General features: G+C 45.0%; 1 protein-coding gene across 3 annotated transcripts; it reads right to left on the bottom strand.

Moving 5' to 3' along the window:
* Positions 1–1,569: 1,569 nt before the first annotated feature.
* LOC131834301 (endogenous retrovirus group K member 19 Env polyprotein) lies at positions 1,570–20,053 on the bottom strand. Of its 3 annotated transcripts, none has more exons than XR_009354813.1 (2): positions 5,545–17,995; positions 1,570–2,996 (listed from the first exon to the last, which is right to left on the bottom strand). XR_009354813.1 is itself a non-coding variant. In XM_059178786.1 (2 exons), exons 1-2 carry the CDS (start codon positions 20,036–20,038, stop codon positions 2,495–2,497), a joined length of 648 nt encoding a protein of 215 aa, XP_059034769.1. In that variant the 5' UTR covers positions 20,039–20,053; the 3' UTR covers positions 1,570–2,494. The 3 variants fall into 3 exon arrangements, 2 of the variants coding, with proteins under 2 accessions (XP_059034769.1, XP_059034770.1); XM_059178786.1 differs by lacking the exon at positions 5,545–17,995 and adding an exon at positions 19,893–20,053; XM_059178787.1 differs by lacking the exon at positions 5,545–17,995 and adding an exon at positions 18,002–18,051.
* Between the last annotated feature and the right edge of the window lie 1,855 nt (positions 20,054–21,908).

The raw sequence follows: 21,908 nt of genomic DNA, 5'->3' as shown, positions 1-21,908 counted from the left end.
TGAGAATAGATCACATACTGGGTCTCAAATCAGGTCTCAACCCATACTGAAAGACTGAGTTGATTTCCTTCATATTCTCAGACCACAATGCTTTCTTTGAAACTGGAACTGAGCCACAATAAGAAGTTTGGAAAAAGTTCAAACACTTGGAAGCTAAAGATCATCCTGCTCAAAAATTTGGGATCAACCAGGAAATCAAAGAAGAAATTAAACAATATGGAAACCAATGAGAATGAAAACACATCATTATAAAACATATGGGATATGGCAAAGGCAGTCTTCGGGGGCAATACATAGCCAGTCAAGACTCAGAAAAATAGAAAATTCCCAAATTCACCACCTAACTTTACCCCTTAAGAAACTGAAGAAAAAACAACAAATGAAGCCTAAGGCACACACGATAGAGAACTAATTAAGATTAGAGGAGAGATCAATGAATTAGAAACCAGAAATGCCAAGAGCAGATCAACAAAACTAGAAACTGGTTCTTTGAAAGAATTAATAAGATCAATAAACCACTGGCCAGACTTATCTAAAAGAACAGAGAAAGGACACAAATGAATAACATTATGAATGACAGGGGATGATCACAATGAACACCAAGGAAATAGAAACAATTAATAGAGATCATTATCAACAAACACATGCCAATAAAGTAAGCAACGTGGAAGAAATGCATGCCTTCCTGGAAACCCATGAACTACCAAGACAGAGGCTGGAAGAAATGGACAACCTGAAGAGAGCTATAACCAGTAACAAGATTGAAGCAGTGATCAAAAACCTCCCAAAAAACAAGAGTCCAGGACATGATGGATTCCCTGTGGAATTCTACCAAACATTAAAGGATGAAATAACACCTATTCTCCTGAAGCTGTTTCAAAACATAGAAACAGAAGTAAAGCTTCTGGTCCATCAGGACCAGGTGGGATTTATCCCTGGGATGCAAGAGTGGTTCAACATTGGCAAATCAATGTGATAGAACACGTTAATTAGAGGAGAGGGAAGAACCATATGGTTCTCTCAATTGGTGCAGAAAAAGCATTTGACTAAATTTAGCATCCTTTCCTGATTGAAACTTTTCAGAGTATGGGGATAGAGGGAGCATTCCTCAATTTTATAAAAACCGTTTATGGAAAGTCCACAAAGAATATCATTCTCAATGGGGAAAAGCTGAGATCCTTTCCCTTAAGATCAGGAACACAAGAAGGATGCCCACTATCCCCACTGTTGTTCAACATAATACTAGAAGTTCCAGCCTCAGCAATCAGACAACAAAAGGAAAGAAAGTGTATTTAAATTGGCAAAGAAGTCAAACTTTTTCTCTTCACATAGGATATGATACTTTATATGAAAAACCCAAAAGAATCTATTCCCAAATTGCTAGAACTCATACAGCAATTCAGTAATATGACAGGATACAAAATCAATGCAGAGAAAAATAGTTGCTTTCCTATACACTAACAATGTAACTGTAGAAAGAGAATTTAAGGAATCCATTCCATTTATAAGAGCACCAAAAACCATAAGTTACTGTCGCTCTCGGCCCGCAAGAACGACCCACAGACGAGGTGAGTGGCAAGCTTCTTTTTAATAATGGCGGCCGCGCGCAAACCAAGCACACAGCGATATTTATGCACGCGCGTTCACCCCTCCCCTCTCGCCCAATCACAATGCCGCGCACGCAGCGTCCTCGTGGCACTCTTATGTAACCATACAGGACTCTATTGTTCTCTAGCGGTGATCATGCGTTTCTCTCTTGGCTCCTGGTGCTGCTCATGCGTCAGCCACGAGCGCACCCACATCCTCCTAAACCAATCATTCTCATTTCCTCAATCTACAGGCACTGCCGTCTACGTGACTCCTTGCATCTGCTGAATGGCTCTCCACAGCTCCCCCTTTTTTATTGTTTATATGGCAGGGATCGTGCCTGTCTTAGGTTGCCAATCCTCAGCACACATGCTTACCCATCATCGGGTACTCCCCCTGGCCGAGGAGCCCCTGTCTTAGGTTGCTATGGTGAGGGATCAGTCTTACCCGTCTTTGGCTACCGATCCAGCATACTAAGCCATATTTGGGGGGGGAGGTGCCAGCCTCCAGAGCCATCATGGCTTAGACCAAAGCCCGTTGCTGTAGCCGTTGTTGTCACGCGATGCATTGTAGAAGGAGCACTTGAGCCAGAATCATCAACATAATCAGGGCTCCTATGCCTGCCCAGTTTTTGAGGAATGAGGCTGATTGTTATAACATACTAACCAAATCACTGACGGAGCCAAGAGATACCTGGGTGGTGTTCAAGGTGACATTCTGAGCCCACCGCGGTTGATTAGCTGATGGTTACGTATGATGGCTCTTAACTTATAAACTTCTGCGAGTATAATTTTAACCGCACAAGGCAAGAGGCACATGAAAAGAACAATTACCACTAGCACTCCTATAATTGTTCCTACAACATACCATGCGTCACGCCAGCTATACTCACATCACTATAACCAGATCACGGGGAAACACTTAAACAGTGTGGTATTGTGCGCTTCATCGCAAAGCATATGGGATATACATCAGAATAGCCCTTGTAAGATATGGCAGCCTGCTGTGGCCGGAGATGAACAGAAGAGGGAGGGCCTAGCAAGACAGTATCATTAACATATACAGGAATAGAACTCACATCCCAACCCACGGGCTGTAACAGGGGTGGATCGGGGACGTATGCCCAATATAATGAGCCCTGGGCTGCCAACACCTGTTGCATTAAAATAAGCGTCAGTAGCAAACATGAGTTCGGGTGAGAAGAATGCACTCTATGCTGAGCCATTTGAAGAAGGGCCTGAAGCTGGGCAGTCTCTTGTCTTGGCCACAGTTGAACTGGCTCCGCCTTCATGGGAACAGGCTGCAGGACAGTCGTCGTCGCTATCATCATCATCACCAGCATCCTCCACAGGTTCCACGGCCACCAGCCTGGTGAGGCATTCCGGCACCCAGAGTGGAGCAGGCGCATCCTGTGGGAAAACACAAAGGGAACCTCGGTGCCATCGAAGCACCGGGTCAGGTCCCTTCCATAAGCCAGTAAGGACATCTTTCCATTTCACCATTGACTGCTGCATTTTCTGTTGGCCCCAATGACGTTCCGCGGCCGAAGTGCCGTCCTTGTCAACCGTGAGAAAATTTAAAATAAAGGTGACCAGATTGGTGAGGTCATTGGGTGTACGATACTCCTCTCCAATTCCCCCTTTTTGTATTTTTTGCAAGGTAGTCTTAAAGGTCAGGTGCGCGCGTTCCACAATGCCCTGGCCTTGAGGATTATATGGTATGCCTGTAACATGCTGGATATTGTAGCAGGCCATGAAGCTGCGAAAACCTGCAGAAGTGTAAGCAGGGGCATTGTCTGTTTTCAAGTGCTTTGGCACTCCCCAGCAGGCAAAGCTGCACAGGCAATGGGACATCACATTTTTGACATTTTCCCCTCGCAAGGGGGTCGCGCTAACAATCCCCGAGCAAGTGTCTACACTTAAATGGACGTATCTTTGTTGTCCGAAGGAAGGAACATGTGTTACATCCATTTGCCATAGATGGTTAGGTAAGAGCCCTTTGGGATTTACCCCTAGGGAGGGCATAGGCAAATATGTTACATAATTACCACAAGACTTCACGATGTCTCGTGCATCAGCTCTTGAGATGTTAAAACGCATCTTTAAAGTTTGGGCATTGACATGCCACCTTTTATGATAGGTTCTCGCGTCTTCCAAGGCGCTACAGACATGAAAGCGTGCGGCCGTGTCAGCTATTTGGTTTCCCTTAGCCATAGGCCCTGGGAGGTCTGAGTGTGCTCTGAGATGTCCGATATAAAAAGGGGCACCACGAGAGAGAATGAGGTCTTGCAATTCAATCAGCAGGGAGGAAATTTCTGATTGACTGGCTGAGATAATGGCAGTCTCAACAGATCTGGTAGCTACAACTGCATATTTACTGTCTGAAATAATATTGATAGGCTGATTTTGAAACCTTTGTAAAACACACATAATTACCAACAATTCTGTTCTTTGAGCTGAGGTTGATGGCACAACAACCGGAATTACCTCTCCTTCCACCACGTAGGTACCAGTTCCAGATTTGCTACCATCTGTAAACACCGTGAGGGCATCAACCAATGGCTCTAATCGGCAGGATTTAGGCCATATGAGGGGTGTATTTTTGTAAAATCCAATTAGGGGGTGTGAGGGATAATGATTATCAAATGTGACAGGATAAGCGATCGTCAAAATGGCCCAATCATCATTTTCATGTGTTAGAATGTTCACTTGGGTTTTGTCATAAGGGACTATACACGCATCGGGCAGTCTCCCGAGGACCTGTATGCTAGCTTTGAATATTTTGCTTGCTATCATAGCTACAGCTGTAGCATACGGGGTGATGACACGGCTAAGATTATGGGGCAGGTAAATCCATAACAGGGGTTCTCCCTGCCATAGTGCTCCTGTATTTTCCATTCTAGATATTGTCCTCCACTTAATACCGCTCTGGTCAAGTTAGCCCAATCCTCAGGAGTGAGGTAAAGTGTTCCCAGCGACTCCACAAGGGAGACAGTGAAAGCTGCCTGGGGTCCATAGGCGCTGACTGCCTCCTTAAGCTGCTTTACCAACTTGAAATCTAGTGGCTGGTGGTACCTCTGCTGATTCTGATCTTCTAACACTGGAAAAAAGCCTTTTCCCGGGCCAAGGACCTCTCTCCAATTTTCCGCGGTACAGCCCGAACAATAGCACGTCTTGGTGCAACTGGGCCTATAAGGCGGGGGCCACTCATGGGGTGGCGCCATGGGGCTAGAATGCGGAAGCGGTGTAACTTCTGTTTTTAATTTCGACTGCGCCACAACTGCAGCTTCCGCCCCTGCTTTCAGCTGCGCCATTACTTCTCCCTGCACTCTTAATTCTCCTAATGCCTTTTGCAATTCCGCCTTCTTTTCCTCAAGTTGCTGCCTCACGGTCTCCAAGTCTGTCTGGAGACCGGGAGATTCCCTTTTCTTGTTACTTGCCTCTATCTTTCCTAGCTCCTGTAACTCGCGTTCGGACATCCCTTCTGAGCTTTCGCTTTCGGATTCAGAATCTCGGGAGGAGCCCTTACGGGACTCTTCCTTCATTTGCTCAAGGACTTTGCCCCCCTGTTGTACAGCTCGCTGCAAGGGCCCTCGGGGGGATTGCAAACATACCTTCACCAAGGACCACACAGCTAGAGTCCCTGGGGATGTAGAGGGGCAGCGTTTTAAGTCCTCACCCAGGTTTTCCCATTGTGGCACATTTAGGAGCCCTTCTTCTATAAACCAGGGGGCAATCTCTTCTACTTCTTTCAAAAAGGCCCTCGCTGTTTTTGCCTTTAAGGGGGGTACCGTTCGTCTTGAGGACATCTTTTAAGGAGTCCTCCAAGCGAGCAAGATCGTTCCCCATTCCGAGGAAACTTACCTTATCATCCCTGTAGAACGTCACAAGCAACCTAACGTCCGATCGTCTACGGGGAACTTCCCTGTCAACAGACAGTTATTGGTGCACTCTTTACCTTATCGTTGCTCTTACCTCGATCCTCGTTCTGCGTCTAAAGGTAGGGATCCCGGGTTTCGGCACCAGTTGTCGCTCTCGGCCCACAAGAACGACCCACAGACGAGGTGAGTGGCAAGCTTCTTTTTAATAATGGCGGCCGCGCGCAAACCAAGCACACAGCGATATTTATGCACGCGCGTTCACCCCTCCCCTCTCGCCCAATCACAATGCCGTGCACGCAGCGTCCTCGTGGCACTCTTATGTAACCATACAGGACTCTATTGTTCTCTAGCGGTGATCATGCGTTTCTCTCTTGGCTCCTGGTGCTGCTCATGCGTCAGCCACGAGCGCACCCACATCCTCCTAAACCAATCATTCTCATTTCCTCAATCTACAGGCACTGCCGTCTACGTGACTCCTTGCATCTGCTGAATGGCTCTCCACAAGTTACCTTGCAAAAACCCTAACCAAGGAGGTGAAGGAAGTACAAAGAAGACATCCAAATGGCCAACAAACACATGAAGAAATTCCCAACATTTCTTGGCATGAAGGAAATACAATTCAAAACCACAATGAGATACCAATTCATACCAGTCAAAAATGGTTAAAAAAAAAAAAGGCTAAAACAAACAATTTAGGAATCGACAGATGTTGGCGAGGACGTAGAGAATGGGGAACCCTCTTGCACTGTTGGTGGAAATGCAAGCTGATGCAGCCACTCTGGCAAACAGTATGGAGGTTCCTCAAAAAGTTGAAAATAAGAGTTACTCTGACCCAGCAATCGTACTACTGGGTATTTATCCCAAAGATACAAACATAGTTACCCAAAGGGGCACATGCACCCTGATGTTTATAGCAGCAATGTCCACAATACCAAACTAGGGAAGGGCCTAGATGTCCATCAACAGAAGAATGGGGAAAGAAGATGTGCTTGATATATCTATATCTATATCATCTATATCTATATTCACCTATCTATCTAACTATATATCTACACACACACACACACACACACACACACACACACACTAGAATATTATGCAGCCAATAAAAAAAAGAAATCTTGCCATTTGCAATGACATGGCTGGAACTAGGGGGTATTATGCTAAGAGACATAAGTCAACCTGAGAAAGACAACTATTGTATTATTTCGCTGATGTGTGGATTTTGAGAAATAGGGCAGAGGATCATGGGGGATGAGAGGAAAAAATGAAATAAAATGGGATGAAACCAGTGAGGGAGACAAACCATAAAAGACTTTTAATCTCAGGAAAAAACTGCGGGTTCCTGGAGTGGTGGACACTGGGAGGGGTAAGATGATTGGGTGGTGGACATTGGGGAGGGTATGTGCTATGGTGAATGATGTGAATTGTGTTAAGACTGGTGAATCACAGGCCTGTACCCCTGAAACAAATAATACATTATATGTTCATTAAAAAAACTTAAAGATGTGAGGGCGATCTGACTACAGCATCTGTCACCCCAATGTTCGCCAGAGTTGATTCGGCTGATCTGGCTGGCTAGGCGGGTGTCCCCTTTCTCCCTCACCACTCCATGTACATCCCTCCCAAAGTTGTGCATGCAGTCAAAGAGGATGACCTTTCCCAATAGAGGAGAGGACCGCTCTTGTGTCAAGGGTATACAAGTAGCTGCGCTCCCCTGCTAGAACCTCCAACAAGCTCTCAAGGTCCATTTGTAGGAGAACATAGGGTAGTCAAGCTTCCAACACCCCAGACACACCCAAATGAGGCTCTGCACATGGCAGTCTGCCTTTAAAAAAAAAAAGGCAAAAACAAAGGATCAATAAAGTAAGAAACTAATTGAAAAGGAAATAAAAGAAATAAGAAAAGGAAAAATTTTAAATGAAAGGTAAACAAATCACAAAAAAAAGAAAAAACACCTTAAATTCTCTGTATTATTTTCCCCTAGTCCTAGAGTTTTGCAGTCCTGTGTGCTCTGTAAACTTGGTGTTCCCAGTTGTTTCATCTGGTCTTCTGGGGAAGGGGCCTGCTGCCCTGAATCTCAGGTGCCTTTGCCTGGGCAGAATTGCACAGCCCCTTGTCAGGGGGCTGGACTTGGGCTGAGCTGTTACTGATTGCTCTGTGTGGCTTTTGTTTCCCAAAGGTGTTCTGCGTCTCGCTAGAGGATGAAAACAAGTAAGGCCTTGCCTGATTTTGAGTCCTGGAGCCAAGAGATGGCAGTCCCCTCTCTTCACTAAACCCTCTGGGATAAGTAGTCTTCACTTTTGTGTGTGCCAAAGTCTAGAGACTCCTGTGGTGTGTGCTTGCTCGGATCATATTAGCAGAATGCAAAAGCTCCCTGAATTTCTGTCCTTTGTAGGATCTCCACACAGAGAGTGGTCACCTGGTCATGCACTCCTCCATGCTGTCCTTCCTGGGGAATGCATATGGCTACAGGTTTTCTGTCCTTTTCAGTACCCCTACACTCTGAGGAATTGCCCAATTGTGCACACTCCCATGCCATCCCTGCTGGAGGAAGTCACAGGGCTGCCACTTTTCCCTCCTTTGCAGGACGCCTGCAGGAGTGCTGTCACCGGATCATGCTGCAGTTCATGGTTTATGGCGAACTGAGTTGAGGGTCCTCTCCCGGGTTTGCTGACCCTCACTTCTTTCTTCATTCCAATGCTTAGGAACTCTGTCTGCTCATGCACCCCTGTTCTTTCTGTGACCCTGGAGATTCTAAGACCATACTGTCACACCTAGGATTCTGCCCTGCTTCCCAACCTGAGCACCTTTCAGGCACAGATGTCTCTCATTGGAGCAGATTTATAAAGGTTCTAATATTGGGCTCTGGGGCTATATCACTTTCTAGTAGACAGTTTACAGAGGCTCCCTCCCTCCACTGATTATCTTCTGAGATATCCCCTCAGATTCTCCAGACATCCTACTTCTCAAAAAGTAGTCACTTTTTGGTTTGTAGAATTCCTGTAATTCTTTCCTTACATCTCAGTTTGAATTCATAGGTGTTCAGAATGATTTGATAGTTATCTACCTAAATTCTGGGGACCAGATAAAATGAGGTCCCCTACTCTTCTGCCATCTTGCCTCCCTCCCCAAAATGCAATTCTATAATCCATGCAAGAAGAGGAGGTGACTTATATCATACATAATGAATTAACAGATCTTGTTCAGTCCTATGGAAGGACTCCATATACTCTAAAGCCTTGGGTCACACATTGTGCAACACAGGTTTCCCTTCCCTGTATTTACATAAACTAAGTCACCATCCACTGCACAAACATCCACCGTTTTAGTGTTCATAAACACAAGTTTCCAATTTCACATCAGGTATTGGCAGTCCATCCCCTTCAGCAACAAATCCAAATCCCCTTCAGCAACAAATAATGATTGATCAGAACTATCAAGATCTTATGGCACCTGGGTTGCTCAGTTGATTAAGCATCTGACTCTTGATTTCAACCCAAGTCATGATGTTCCAGGTTGTGAGATGGAGGCCTGTGGTGGCTCCATGGTGAGTGTGGAGCCAGCTTAGGATTCTCTCTCTCCCTCTATCTCTCACTACCTGCATGTTCCCTCTCTCTCAAAACACCAAACCAAAACAAACAAACAAAAATCACTGTTCTCAGCAGCAACTATTATGAACACCCAAAGCACCTTCACACCACTGTATGGATGGATCCTGCAGCATGGGGATTTTCTTCAGCTCTAATGATAAAGAAAAGCTCTAAAGATGCAGAGTATCACTACTAGGAGAAAAGGTAGTTGCTGCAACTGACATTTCTGTAGAGTCACCGATGGATGAGATGTGGAGGGAGCAGCTTCCTAGTGAGACTGGATTCACTTTTGTACCTGGGAAACCAGGGTACTAAGAAGAGATCAGGGGGGTACCTTAAAAGAAAGGCAAGTCAAAGGACTGTAAGCCTGCATTATTGCCATAACCTTGCTATAGACTTACTGATAAACATCATTATTTTGACTCTCTGTATATAATTCTGTGTAAAGCCACAAAATTATTTTCCATACATGTCCACTCCCTCACTGCATACTACAACAAAGAACCCTTCTGCTCAAAGACCCAACAGAGTAGTGTGTAAGCATTTTGAGGCATAATTTGAAAACACCATTAAGGCTTACTCATCTCAACAAAGTATTCTGTCCCCTTAAAAATATAAGGACTATTTTCAGCCCCTTGCAGGTCTGGCATCACAGATAACAAATATTGCAGTGGGCCCAGGGTGTGTGGACACCAGATCACAGTAGAGTGGCAGCTCCCTTCCTATCCATTCAACACCTCCAAGGACATGCTTGGAAAGGAGGAAGACATACATTTCCTTTGTCTCTCATCCACAGTGAGCAGGTATCAAAGGTAACAATTCTCCAGGATGGTTAGCATCCTCTTAGAGCACTCAATAACTCTATTTGCAGTTAAAGCTTGGATGTAATAATACCTTGCTTTACTAACTACCCCTTGTCACTTGAAAAAAGAAGCAAAATTGAAATAAAACAAAAGCACTTATTTGGGGTCTTAGAATTTCAATAAAGAAGGGCCATCTGTACCCCAACGTTTATAGCAGCAATGGTCACGCTCGCCAAACTGTGGAAAGAACCAAGATGCCCTTCAACGGACAAATGGATAAGGAAGATGTGGTCCATATACACTATGGAGTATTATGCCTCCATCAGAAAGGACGAATACCCAACTTTTGTAGCAACATGGATGGGACTGGAAGAGATTATGCTGAGTGAAATAACTCAAGCAGAGAGAGTCAATTATCATATGGTTTCACTTATTTGTGGAGCATCACAAATAGCATGGAGGACATGGGGAGATAGGAGAAGGGAGTTGGGGGAAATTGGAAGTGGAGGTGAACCATGAGAGACTATGGACTCTGAAAAACAATCTGAGGGTTTTGAAAGAGCGGGGGATGTGTGGGAGGTCGGGGTACCAGGTGGTGGGTATTATAGAGGGCACGTATTGCGTGGAGCACTGGGTGTGGTGCAAAAATAATGAATATTGTTATGCTGAAAATAAATAATAAATTTTTAAAAAAGAATTGCAATTCAGGAATATAGATTCAGGTAGTAACCCAAATTGTGTCCCACTAGGGAACAAAAAAATTGAGGGTTTTTACAACAACAAGGAATGCTTATATACATTGTTAAAAATAGTTATGATTGGTGTTGGTGGTAGAAAACTAATCTCAGCTAAACAGAACTGGTTCTCTGATGGCTAGAGCCATCATTGAGCAAAAGTCCATTACTGCTGCAAGTTGCAGAAGTTCCTACAGAGACCCTGGAATATTCCTGGTTTGGCCTTGTTCAAAAGTTCATTTTTCCACTCAGTGACGACAAGTGTAAGACCCACCTCCTTAATGGTCTTGGGCTCCATTTTAAAACCTCTCAACATAAGTGACCCCATTTCTTTTCACCTCTCACACATTTCAAAAGGTTAGAAGTCATATTTTAAGCATACTTATACATATATATTTTAAAGATCTTATTTATTTATTTGACAGACAGAGATCACAAGTAGGCAGAGAGGCAGGCAGAGAGAGAGAGAGAGAGAGGAAGAAGCAGACTCCCCACTAAGCAGAGAGCCTGACGCAGGGCTCGATCCCAGGATCCTGGGACCATGACCTGAGTTGAAGGCAGAGGTTTTAACCCACTGAACCACCCAGGTGCCCTCATACTTATTTTTTTAATATAAAAAAGACCTAGGACACTTTCAGCTACTAAAATTATTTCCTACAGCTGTCAAGTCATAAGCCATACTTATTTGTTTCTTCCCTAATGGTTCCTTAATAATAAATTTTATTAGCATCAGGTTATTATTTATAATGCAAAAACAGGAATGAACAGAGTAGTAAAATTTTCTATTTCCTGTATCTTTTTCAGTGAAATGTCTATTTAGAAGCTCAGGGTTACTGTATTATCATTTCTATTTTGAAATCAGCTGGACAAAAATAGGAATTGGTATTCTACCAACACAAGTTCTATAAAAAGATCATTCTAGCTTGACAACTGATTGTCACATTTTAATTAAATTAATTAATTCGACCTAAATGAAAATGTTAGTAACTTTCTAGCTTAAATTCAATTAGTTTTAGTTACTGGTAGAAAGCCTAGATACCCAACTTGGCTGTTAGAAAAAATGGTAAACAGGTATTCCTAGAGGTCAGTATGCTCAGTGCCTGTCATGCTGACTACACACAACAGGCACGGAGCTGATGTGTGTGGAGGGGATGATGGAAGAGTAGATGAGGAGTGGACAGAACCAACTTAGCAGGCAAGGAGGAAGGAAAAGCAGGAGGTGAGAAGGAAAACCCAGAGAGTCCCTAAATCCAAGCTGTACCCATAATATAATACAGAGAATAAGTACGGAGACATGCAGATGATCACCATTTAGGTCCATCTGGTAAAGATATGAGAGGATTATGCTACGTGAAATAAGTCAAACAGACAAAATCAATTATCATATGGTTTCACTTATTTGTGAAACATACAAGGAATAGCATGGAGGACATCAGGAGAAGGGAAAAATGAAGGGGGAGAAATTGGAGTGCAAGATGAACCATTGGAGACTATGGATTTCAGGAAACACACTCAGGATTTTAGAGGGGAGGGTGGTGAGGGATGGGGCAATGGGTTATCCTGGTGATGGGTATTAAGGATGGCAAGGATTGCATGGAGCACTGGGTATAGCATGCAAACAATGAATCTTGGAACACTACATCAAAAACTAATGGTGCACTGAATGGTGACTAATAACACAATAGGAGAGGAAATGGGAGTTTAGTCAGCCCTTTAAATACTAAAGCAGGAGGGACAAGCAGTGTGTTCTAAGAGGGTCTGTACTGTGTCAGCCAGCAACATTGGGCTGCTAGGACCTCCATGCCAGCTGGGCTCAGGCTGGATTCCCAAACCTGCAGGGTCACCAGTGTGGACAAGGCTGATACCCAGAAAATCTTTCTGGGGTGGCAGCTTTCAGCCAGCACAGTTACTCCCCACTTGGACTGGCTCCCTGATGAAGTTCTGGGCATTCTATAATCAAGACTCGTGGCTATCTCCTACTAGAGAATATCTCAAACCATCCTGCACTGCCCTGCTCTGACAAGGCAACCCAGAGCCCTCCAGGTGTGTCTTCAGGAACAAAAATAACCACATTTGTGTAGATTAGCTCTTGGAATGAGGCAGTGGCCAGGAACACCCAATATCCCACTACTGGAACCCAGCCTCTCCCTACAGATGGCCTGGTTCAGATTCCAGACTCTTCTGAACTGTGTCACCCATGGTTTTGTGGTCTGTACTCTGATAGTTGGCCTTTGGCTCTTGGGGCCCCCCAGGCCTGTTGAGCTCAGTCTGGACCCCAAAACTGCATAGCATCCAGAGTAGACAGAGCCTACTCCCCCAAAATCTTCCTGAGGTGGCAATTTTCAACTGAGGACCATCAGTCCTAATTGGGACTGGCTGCCTGATGGTGTCCTGGGCTCACCAGTAATCAACTTTCTTGTGAAGGATACTCTAGGCAGTCAGCTGGGCTGATCCTGCGAAGGCAGAACCATTTCCTCCATCTCTGCCTTCAGGGGGATTATGCACATTTGTGCAGAGTAGAGCTTGCAATTAGGCACACACTGGGTCCTGCAAAGAGCTGAATCCTGTGACCTGGGCTCTTCAGACCCTTGTCTTTCTGGATCCCTGACAGCACCAATCTGCACAGCAGCACATGTCCAGCACACATACCTTCAGCAGACCATAGGTGTCAGGGCCCTCTAGGCCTGGGGAGTTAGTGCCTGTCTCCAAATGTTGGTTGAGACTAGAGGATAGTGGAAGCCCAGCCCCCATAAATCATTCTGAAGCAGCAGTTGCAAACTGGTGAGTCAGTCCTCATTTGAAGCTGTTGCCTGTTTAGGATCCAGGGCTTTGGGTCTCTCTTACTGGAGGAGTCACTGGCCAGTCATCCTGCCTCTTGTGGACTAGGAAGTCCACTATCCTCCAAATTTGCCTGCAGGGGAAATGGGTACACTCTTTATTGTGTTAAGACTTGGTGCTTGCAAGTAGGCATACCAGCTAGCCACCCAGCCCTGATCAGGCTAGTCACAGCTGAGTTGGGAGATCCTGAACTTCCAGGTTAGAAAAGCGTTTCATGAGTTCTCCCAGGCCAATATTTGTGCCTTACTCACATAGGAAACATGAGTACTTCCTCAATAAAATAAATGTGATCTCTCAGTTCTGGCAATGTCCATGGGTACCTTCACCTTCTCCTAGGCCACGGGAGAGGGCTGGAGACCTCAGTTCTAATCCTGGGCTTGCCATTAACCAGCCGTATGACTCTATCTGGACCCCAGTCTCTGCAAGCTCCTGTCCCTCATCTGTAAGAGGTGGTACTAGACTTAGGACATATCCAAGCCCCTCCCTCTCCTCACTAAGTAAATGGGACATGCCTGAACAGGGGACTTTCCTGCATGATGTTCCCTCCTTCCTACAACAAGCTGTTTCTACATGTGCATGTTTCATATTAAGATTTCTGTTTCTGGGAAGGTACAGAAGTCATCATTTCGCTCCAAAGTGAACTTGGGAGTGCACCGGTCCCTGAGCAGAGAGAGTGGTGGGATCTAGCTGCCTCATGTGCAACAGCTCTGAGCAGGGACATCAGCAGCCCTGCTGGTGGGGAACATTTGCCTCTAGCCTGGTGGCACCAGTGGCTCCTCAGGACAGCAGCACCTCCCCTCAGCTCATCCTCCTGACAGGCTCTCCCTGCGCCCTTGGCTCTGCCACAGCCCAGTGCTCACTGCAGCTTAGGGAGCCCCTAGCAGGCCAGATAATGGACTCTCACCTTGTAGTTTTTTCTCCCAGTGAAGTCAGTAAGGGCTCTGCTGTGCACCCTAGGCTTGTGACCAAGCTATCAAGAGTCACATGAAAAGATGAGTCAGCAGAGCTGCTTGAAGCAGCAGGAAGAATGGGCTTTCTCCCATTTGCAGCTCCCAATCTGCTGCAAAGATGAGAGTCCATTCCTCCACACTTGCTAGAGGTCCCAGAGGCACCATAGACATTGCCCTGTGAGAAGTGTTAAAATCAGAAAGCCTTTCCTGTGGTTAAGAGACATCATCAGCCAAGGATAGTTTGGCCTGGCACTGAGCAAAACATGCATGGTTTGTAGAGAAGCGCATGATACTGCTTCCACATGGGCAGTGGCCGGGAAATAACGCCAGCCTTTTCTTGCCTCAACATCTATCCTCAGCTGGTGAATCCAGGTTGAAAAAGGACACTACTTCCTACAGATAGGGCACCTGGTCCCATTCCTCAGCAGTTCTAAAGCACAGGATGATGGACAGCGGTGCTCTGAGGGACAGTGGGGTCTCAGCCAACCCTACTACAGGATCCCTACCTACCTGGGCCAGCTCAGCTGGGCCTCCATCGTGCTGGGTGTCAGTCTACATTGCAGCATCTGAGTGCTCTGAAGTCACATGGCTTCCCAGATACCACCTCATGCTTAGCCTACCACTTCCCATTTTGATTCCTTTATGATCTCCAAAGTGTGGGGACCTCACTCTAAATATGCTATTGCATTTTATCATCCTCACCTTCTCTGGGGAACTGGAACCAGTGTCCAGACCCATAACATTGAAAGTCTTGTGAAACCAAACCAGTGATCTCTTTCAAGTGGCACCTGAGAGGCTTAGCCTGTGTCTCATGGCTCTAGAAAATGTATGTGTACAAATGCATGGCATGTATTCATTGTGTTGCTATAGCTATGTATTGAAGCCAGCATAATTGGTGGACATGGTAAGTGAGAGGAAGTGAAGCATCTTGGCAGTGCCTATTGAAGCAAATGTGAATAAAAAGAGGCTCTTAGGGGGACAAGATGGCAGGGAAGTAGGAGGAGGCGCCTTTTAAACCTGTACCCTAAAGTGAGCTGATTACCAACCAAAGAACTCCGATCACCCATGAAATCAGCCTGAGATCAGAATTATACACGTCTGGATGTCTACAGGGGCAGAAGATGCCAGTGGACAGGTAAAGCAGAGTGGGAATTGATGAGGGAGCAGGAGGCTGGCTGAGGACAGAGCAGGGGCTGGCTCCTTGCACCCCCTCTCCACCCACTCCCCTTGGTAATATGTGTGACATTCTTCAGGCACCCCTGACTGCCCTAAAAGAAGAACAAATGGTTATCTTGCAGAGATCACAGTCCTGTAAGCAGGAGTCTCCCTTGGATGGCAAATGTCCTTGAGATTTACAACAAAGAAGTTACCTTATCAATAGCTCAATTTCCAAAGGCACATAACTCAATTCCTCAAGCTCTAATGTCACCCTCCCCTCCATAAAAACTGAAGGAGACTGAGGTAGAAGGAAAAGTAAATAAAGTTAAATTTCTTGTAAACCTAAATCTCACTAACAAGGACGTTTGATAGCAGGAATGTAACATTCCACCAGCAGACTCCCAATTGTCTTTATGTTAGTGCCTCATTAGAGGGAAAGTGGCCTTGGCTTGATAGTAACCAGGCCTTCAATATCCTGGCAGTCTTCTTTACCCCAATAGCCCTTCTGAACACCCCTTTGTCCTCACCTACCCAACTCCTGTGTATATAACCAGCCACTCCTCACAGGCCCTGGGCAGTAGCATCTCCGTCTGCCCACGGGTCTTGTCCCCGTGCTCTAATAAACCACCGTTTTGCACCAAAGATGTCTAAAGAATTCTTTCTTAGCCGTGGGCTCTGAACCTCACCCCATTGAACCTGACCTAGGTTTTGGGACTTCATCAGGAATGGCAAAATGATATCAGAAGATAAACAAAAGGGGGAGGGAGCCACCAGAGGCGACCGGTTGGAAAGTAATACCCCTAATACAAGCGAGAGTGCCCTGTGTCTAGGGACCAGCATTAACTTGGAGACTGGTTGAAAGCACTTCAAAAGAGCAAAAGATTGTGGGAATCCGGCGGCTAGGGACAGGGGCTTAAGTCCTTGGTCCCAGGACAGCCTCCCCTGCCTCTGAGCCAGAGAGTGCGGTGGAGAAACCAGGTCTTGGTCCCTAAGCTGCCAGAGCGCCCCTGAATGCCTGGGGTCCAGCTCCTGGGAGGGGCTGGGTGCCTCACCAGAGGACAGAATGCGCAAGCCCTGCTATACAGCCTGAATTGCGCATGCCCCTCATTCTCCCCTGAAAGAGGTACACAAAGGCCCTGCCATTGCTCTTTGACCCGAGCCATTGTTTCAGAGCCTAAGGCGAGCACCCCAAAATCTCCCCTGAAAGAGGTGCATGAAGGCCCAGCCTGGTTTTTTTGGACCTGCGCCCCATTCTCAGAGACTGAAAAGCATGCGTGACCCACAACCTCCCCTGAAATCGAAGCGCGCAAGCTGGGCGCTCTTAGACCCAGAAAGACCAGGCACTCCCAGCCCGGGCCAGCAGGAAAATCTCAGTGTGCAGTTGCTGCTTGTAACCTCTCTGGCGGTCTGGAGCTGCCCAGACAGCTTCCATGGTTTTGGGTACAAGCAAAAGATCCTGCGTCCCCAGGGACCGCGACTTGGAACCTAATCTGCCAGTGGCCAAAGGGGAACTTGTTTGGGCTCTGCAGCCAGACTGAGGCTTCTCTCTGAGAGGGAGGCCAGGATACAGTTTGTTTTCCTCTAAAACTACAAAAACCATCAAAAGCGGTCAAGGTGAGAGGAAAAAAAATAGTGAATAAACATAAAAACCGCCAGAGAACAAAACCCTGAAAAAAAACAGTTTCTTCAGAGCCCACCCTCTTGAGGGGGGCAGGGGAACTTAACTCAGGGAACGTCATTGAAAACCCACATGGCAGGCCCCTCCCCCAGAAAACCAACCAAGAAAGGAGAAAAAAAATAAAAGACTACAAGAGAACAACCACTACTACTTCATAGGACAACTTTTATTTTTAATGCCTTCCCACTATTCTGGTTCTTTTTTTTTTATATATAGATAATTTTTTAACCTATTTACCATCACAGTGAGATGTCCAGTACATCAAATTTCATAATAACCTTCTAACCTGAACTTTTTGATACATACACCTGTGTTTTTCTTTTGGATTTCTATTTTTTGAATTTTTTAAAACAAATTTTAGTTTAGTTTAGTCTAGTTTATTCCTTTTTATTTTTATTTTCTAATATTCATATAGAGTTAAAATTCAAAATAATCCCCTTTCCCCAATCAATACTACCCCTATAGGTAAACCAATTTTTAATCCGCCTTTTTCTTAGGAAAGTTGAGTCATTTAACAAAGATATCAAGATACATCCAGGAGGAATCAAAACAACCGTCCTCGCCCACAATGCGAACTTATAACCACTCTCCCGTATTTTTCTTCCACCATTGTTTCTCTGTTTTTGTGTTTGTCCTGATAGTATATAAACCTTATGCTTGGGGTTCTTTTTGACGAGGTTCTTCCTTTATTTGCATATATATATATTTTTTCCTCTTGTCATATACTTTATTCAGTCTTTGTGTTTGTCTGTTTTTGTTTGTTTACATCATAAATCTTACCTTGGGGTCCATTTGGGCTGAACTTTCTCTTTCATCTTTCCTTTCTTTCCTGTCTCTCTCTCTTTTTTTCTTTTTTTCTTTTTCTTTTCTTTTGTCTCTCGTATGGGTGGGGAATCCTGATTATTCAGAAGTATTCCAGGGTGCACCTTGACTGCACCACGGTTGATACATCCAGCTACATCGGTTCAGTCATCTCTCACCAAAATGACTAGGAGGAGAAATGCCCAACAGAAGAAAAATACAGAGGATGGACCTTCAGCAACAGAGCTAACAGCTATCAACATAGACAATATGTCAGAAAGAGAATTCAGGCTAACAATTATCCAGGCAATAGCTAGGTTGGAGAAAGCCATGAAGGACCAAACAGAATTGATTAGGGCCGACAGGAAGTTCACAATGTTAGGGCTGAGCTGAAAGCTACCAGGGAAGAGGTTCACAATGCTCTCAATGAGTTCCAATCTAATCTAAATTCTCTCAAAGCTAGGGTAACTGAGACAGAAGATAGAATTAGTGATCTGGAGGACAAACAGATAGAGAGAAAGGATCAGGAGGAAGCCTGGAACAAACAGCTTAGAAACCATGAAAACAGAATCAGGGAAATAAATGATGCCATGAAACGTTCCAGTGTCAGAATTATTGGGATCCCTGAAGGGGAGGGGAAAGAAAGAAGTCTAGAAGATATAGTGGAACAAGTTCTTCATGAAAATTTTCCCAATCGCGCGAATGGTACCAGCGTTCATGTACTAGAGGCTGAACGGTGTCCACCCAAGATTATACATTCCAAAATAAATCACGGCAACTGATTTTCAAATTAAAGAAACATAATTATACGTATAATTTCTTGAAAGGGGCTGGGACAAAGAGGCTCCTTCCTTAGAGAGGACAGCCCATCAGAATAATGTCAGACCTATCCACAGAGACCTGGCAAGCCAGAAAGGGCTGGCAAGATATATTCATGGCACTAAATGAGAAGAACATGCAGCAAAGAATACTTTTTCCAGCAAGACTGACATTCAAAATGGATGGAGAGATAAAGAGTTTCCAAGATTGACAAGGCTTAAAAGACTATGCAACCACCAAGACAACACTGCAGGAAATATTGGGGGGGAGGGTCCTATAAAAGAGGAAAAATCCTAAGAATAGCATTGAACAGAAATATAGAGACAATCTACAGAAAGAAAGACTTCAAAGGTAACTCGATGTCAATAAAAACGTATCTATCAATAATCACTCTCAATGTGAATGGCCTAAACGCACCCATAAAACGGCACAGGGCTGCAGATTGGATAAAACAACAGGACCCATCTATATGTTGTCTACAAGAGACCCATTTTGAACCTAAAGTTACACCCAGACTGAAAGTGAAGGATTGGAGAAGCATCTTTCATACCAATGGGCCTCAAAAAAAGGCTGTAGCGAGGGGAGGAGTCAAGATGGCAGAGAAGTAGCAAGCTGAGACTGCTTCAGCTAGCCGGAGATCAGCTAGATAGCTTATCTAAAGATTGCAAACACCTGAAAATCCATCGGCAGATTGAAGAGAAGAAGAACAGCAATTCTGGAAACAGAAAATCAACCACTTTCTGAAAGGTAGGACCGGCGGAGAAGTGAATCCAAAGCGAGGGGAAGAGAGACCCCGGGGGGAGGGGCCGGCTACCGGCAAGCGGCGGAGCAACCTCGCACAAAATCAGGATTTTTAAAAGTCTGTTCCGCTGAGGGACATCGCTCCAGAGGCTAAACCGGGGCGAAGCCCACGCAGGGTCAGCGTGGCCTCAGGTCCCGCAGGGTCACAGAAGGATCGGGGATGTCTGAGTGTCGCAGAGCTTGCGGGTATTGGAATGGGAAAGCCAGCTGCAGAGACAGAGCCGACAGTAAGCTCACAGCTCGGTGTTACCTTGAACCGGTCACAGGCTCGGTGAGCTCGGAGCGCGGCCGGAGGTTAGGCAGACGGGAGTAACTGGGCGCTGTTCTCTGAGGGCGCACTGAGGAGTGGGGCCCTGGGCTCTCGGCTCCTCCGGCCTGAGACCAGGAAGCCGCCATTTGTATTCCCGTCCTCCGGAACTCTACGGAAAGCGCTCAGGGAACGAAAGCTCCTGAAAGCAAACACGAGCTGATTACTCAACCCGGCCCCAGGTAAGGGCGGTGTAATTCCGCCTGGGGCAAAGACACTTGAGAATCACTACAACAGGCCCCTCCCCCAGAAGATCAACAAGAAATCCAGCCGAGACCAAGTTCACATACCAAGGATTGCGGTTTCAATACCAAGGAGAGCAGCAGAATTCTAGAGGAGGAGAAAGCCAAGCACGGAAATCATGGCTTTTTTCCTGTGATTTTTTTTTAGTCTTGCAGTTAATTTAATTTGTTCTTTTTCATTTTTTTTTCTTTTTCTTCTTCTCGCCTTCAGGTAAAAAGTTTTTTTTTTTTAACTGTTACCTTTTTCTTTTTTAACGATTTTTTACTAGTTTATCTAATATATATATTTTTTCTTTTTTACATTTTTCTTAGGTGTTTTCTTTTTTTAAACATTCTTTTTTGGGGCGCCTGGGTGGCTCAGTGGGTTAAAGCCTCTGCCTTCGGCTCAGGTCATGATCCCAGGAACCTGGGATCGAGCCCCGCATTGGGCTCTCTGCTCGGCAGGGAGCCTGCTTCCTCCTTCTCTCTCTCTGCCTGCCTCTCAGCCTACTTGTAATCTCTGCCTGTCAAATAAATAAATAAAATCTTTAAAAAAAAATTCTTTTCTTTTCTTTTTTTTTCTTTTTTCTTTTTTTTTCTTTCTACCTTTTTGAACCTCTTTTTATCCCCTTTCTCCCCACTCACGATTTAGATCTCTTCTAATTTGGTTAAAGCATATTTTCCTGGGGTTGTTGCCACCCTTTTAGTATTTTACTTGCCCCTTCATTTACTCTTATCTGGACAAAATGACAAGACGTAAAAATTCAACACAAAAAAAAAGAACAAGAGGCAGTACCGAAGGCTAGGGACCTAATCAATACAGACATCGGTAATATGTCAGATCTAGAGTTCAGAATGACAATTCTCAAGGTTCTAGCCGGGCTCAAAAAGGCATGGAAGATATTAGAGAAACCCTCTCGAGAGATATCAAAGCCCTTTCTGGAGAAATAAAAGAACTAAAATCTAACCAAGTTGAAATCAAAAAAGCTATTAATGAGGTGCAATCAAAAATGGAGGCTCTCACTGCTAGGATAAATGAGACAGAAGAAAGAATTAGTGATATGGAAGACCAAATGACATAGAATAAAGAAGCTGAGCACAAGAGGGACAAACAGCTACTGGACCACGAGGGGAGAATTCGAGAGATAAGTGACACCATAAGACAAAACAACATTAGAATAATTGGGATTCCAGAAGAAGAAGAAAGAGAGAGGGGAGCAGAAGGTATACTGGAGAGAATTATTGGGGAGAATTTCCCCAATATGGCAAAGGGAATGAGCATCACAATTCAGGAGGTTCAGAGAATGCCCCTCAAAATCAATAAGAATAGGCCCACACCCCATCACCTAATAGTAAAATTTACAAGTCTCAGTGACAAAGAGAAAATCCTGAAAGCAGCCCGGGAAAAGAAGTCTATAACATACAATGGTAAAAATATTAGATTGGCAGCTGACTTATCCACAGAGACCTGGCAGGCCAGAAAGAGCTGGCATGATATTTTCAGAGCACTAAACGAGAAAAACATGCAGCCAAGAATACTATATCCAGCTAGGCTATCATTGAAAATAGAAGGAGAGATTAAAAGCTTCCAGGACAAACAAAAACTGAAAGAATTTGCAAACACCAAACCAGCTCTACAGGAAATATTGAAAGGGGTCCTCTAAGCAAAGAGAGAGCCTACAAGTGGTAGATCAGTACGGAGCAGAGACAATATACAGTAACAGTCACCTTACAGGCA

The sequence above is a fragment of the Mustela lutreola genome, chromosome 6, assembly GCF_030435805.1.
Source record: "Mustela lutreola isolate mMusLut2 chromosome 6, mMusLut2.pri, whole genome shotgun sequence".
NCBI lineage: Eukaryota > Metazoa > Chordata > Mammalia > Carnivora > Mustelidae > Mustela > Mustela lutreola.
This window is presented reverse-complemented; position numbering and strand designations above follow the sequence as displayed.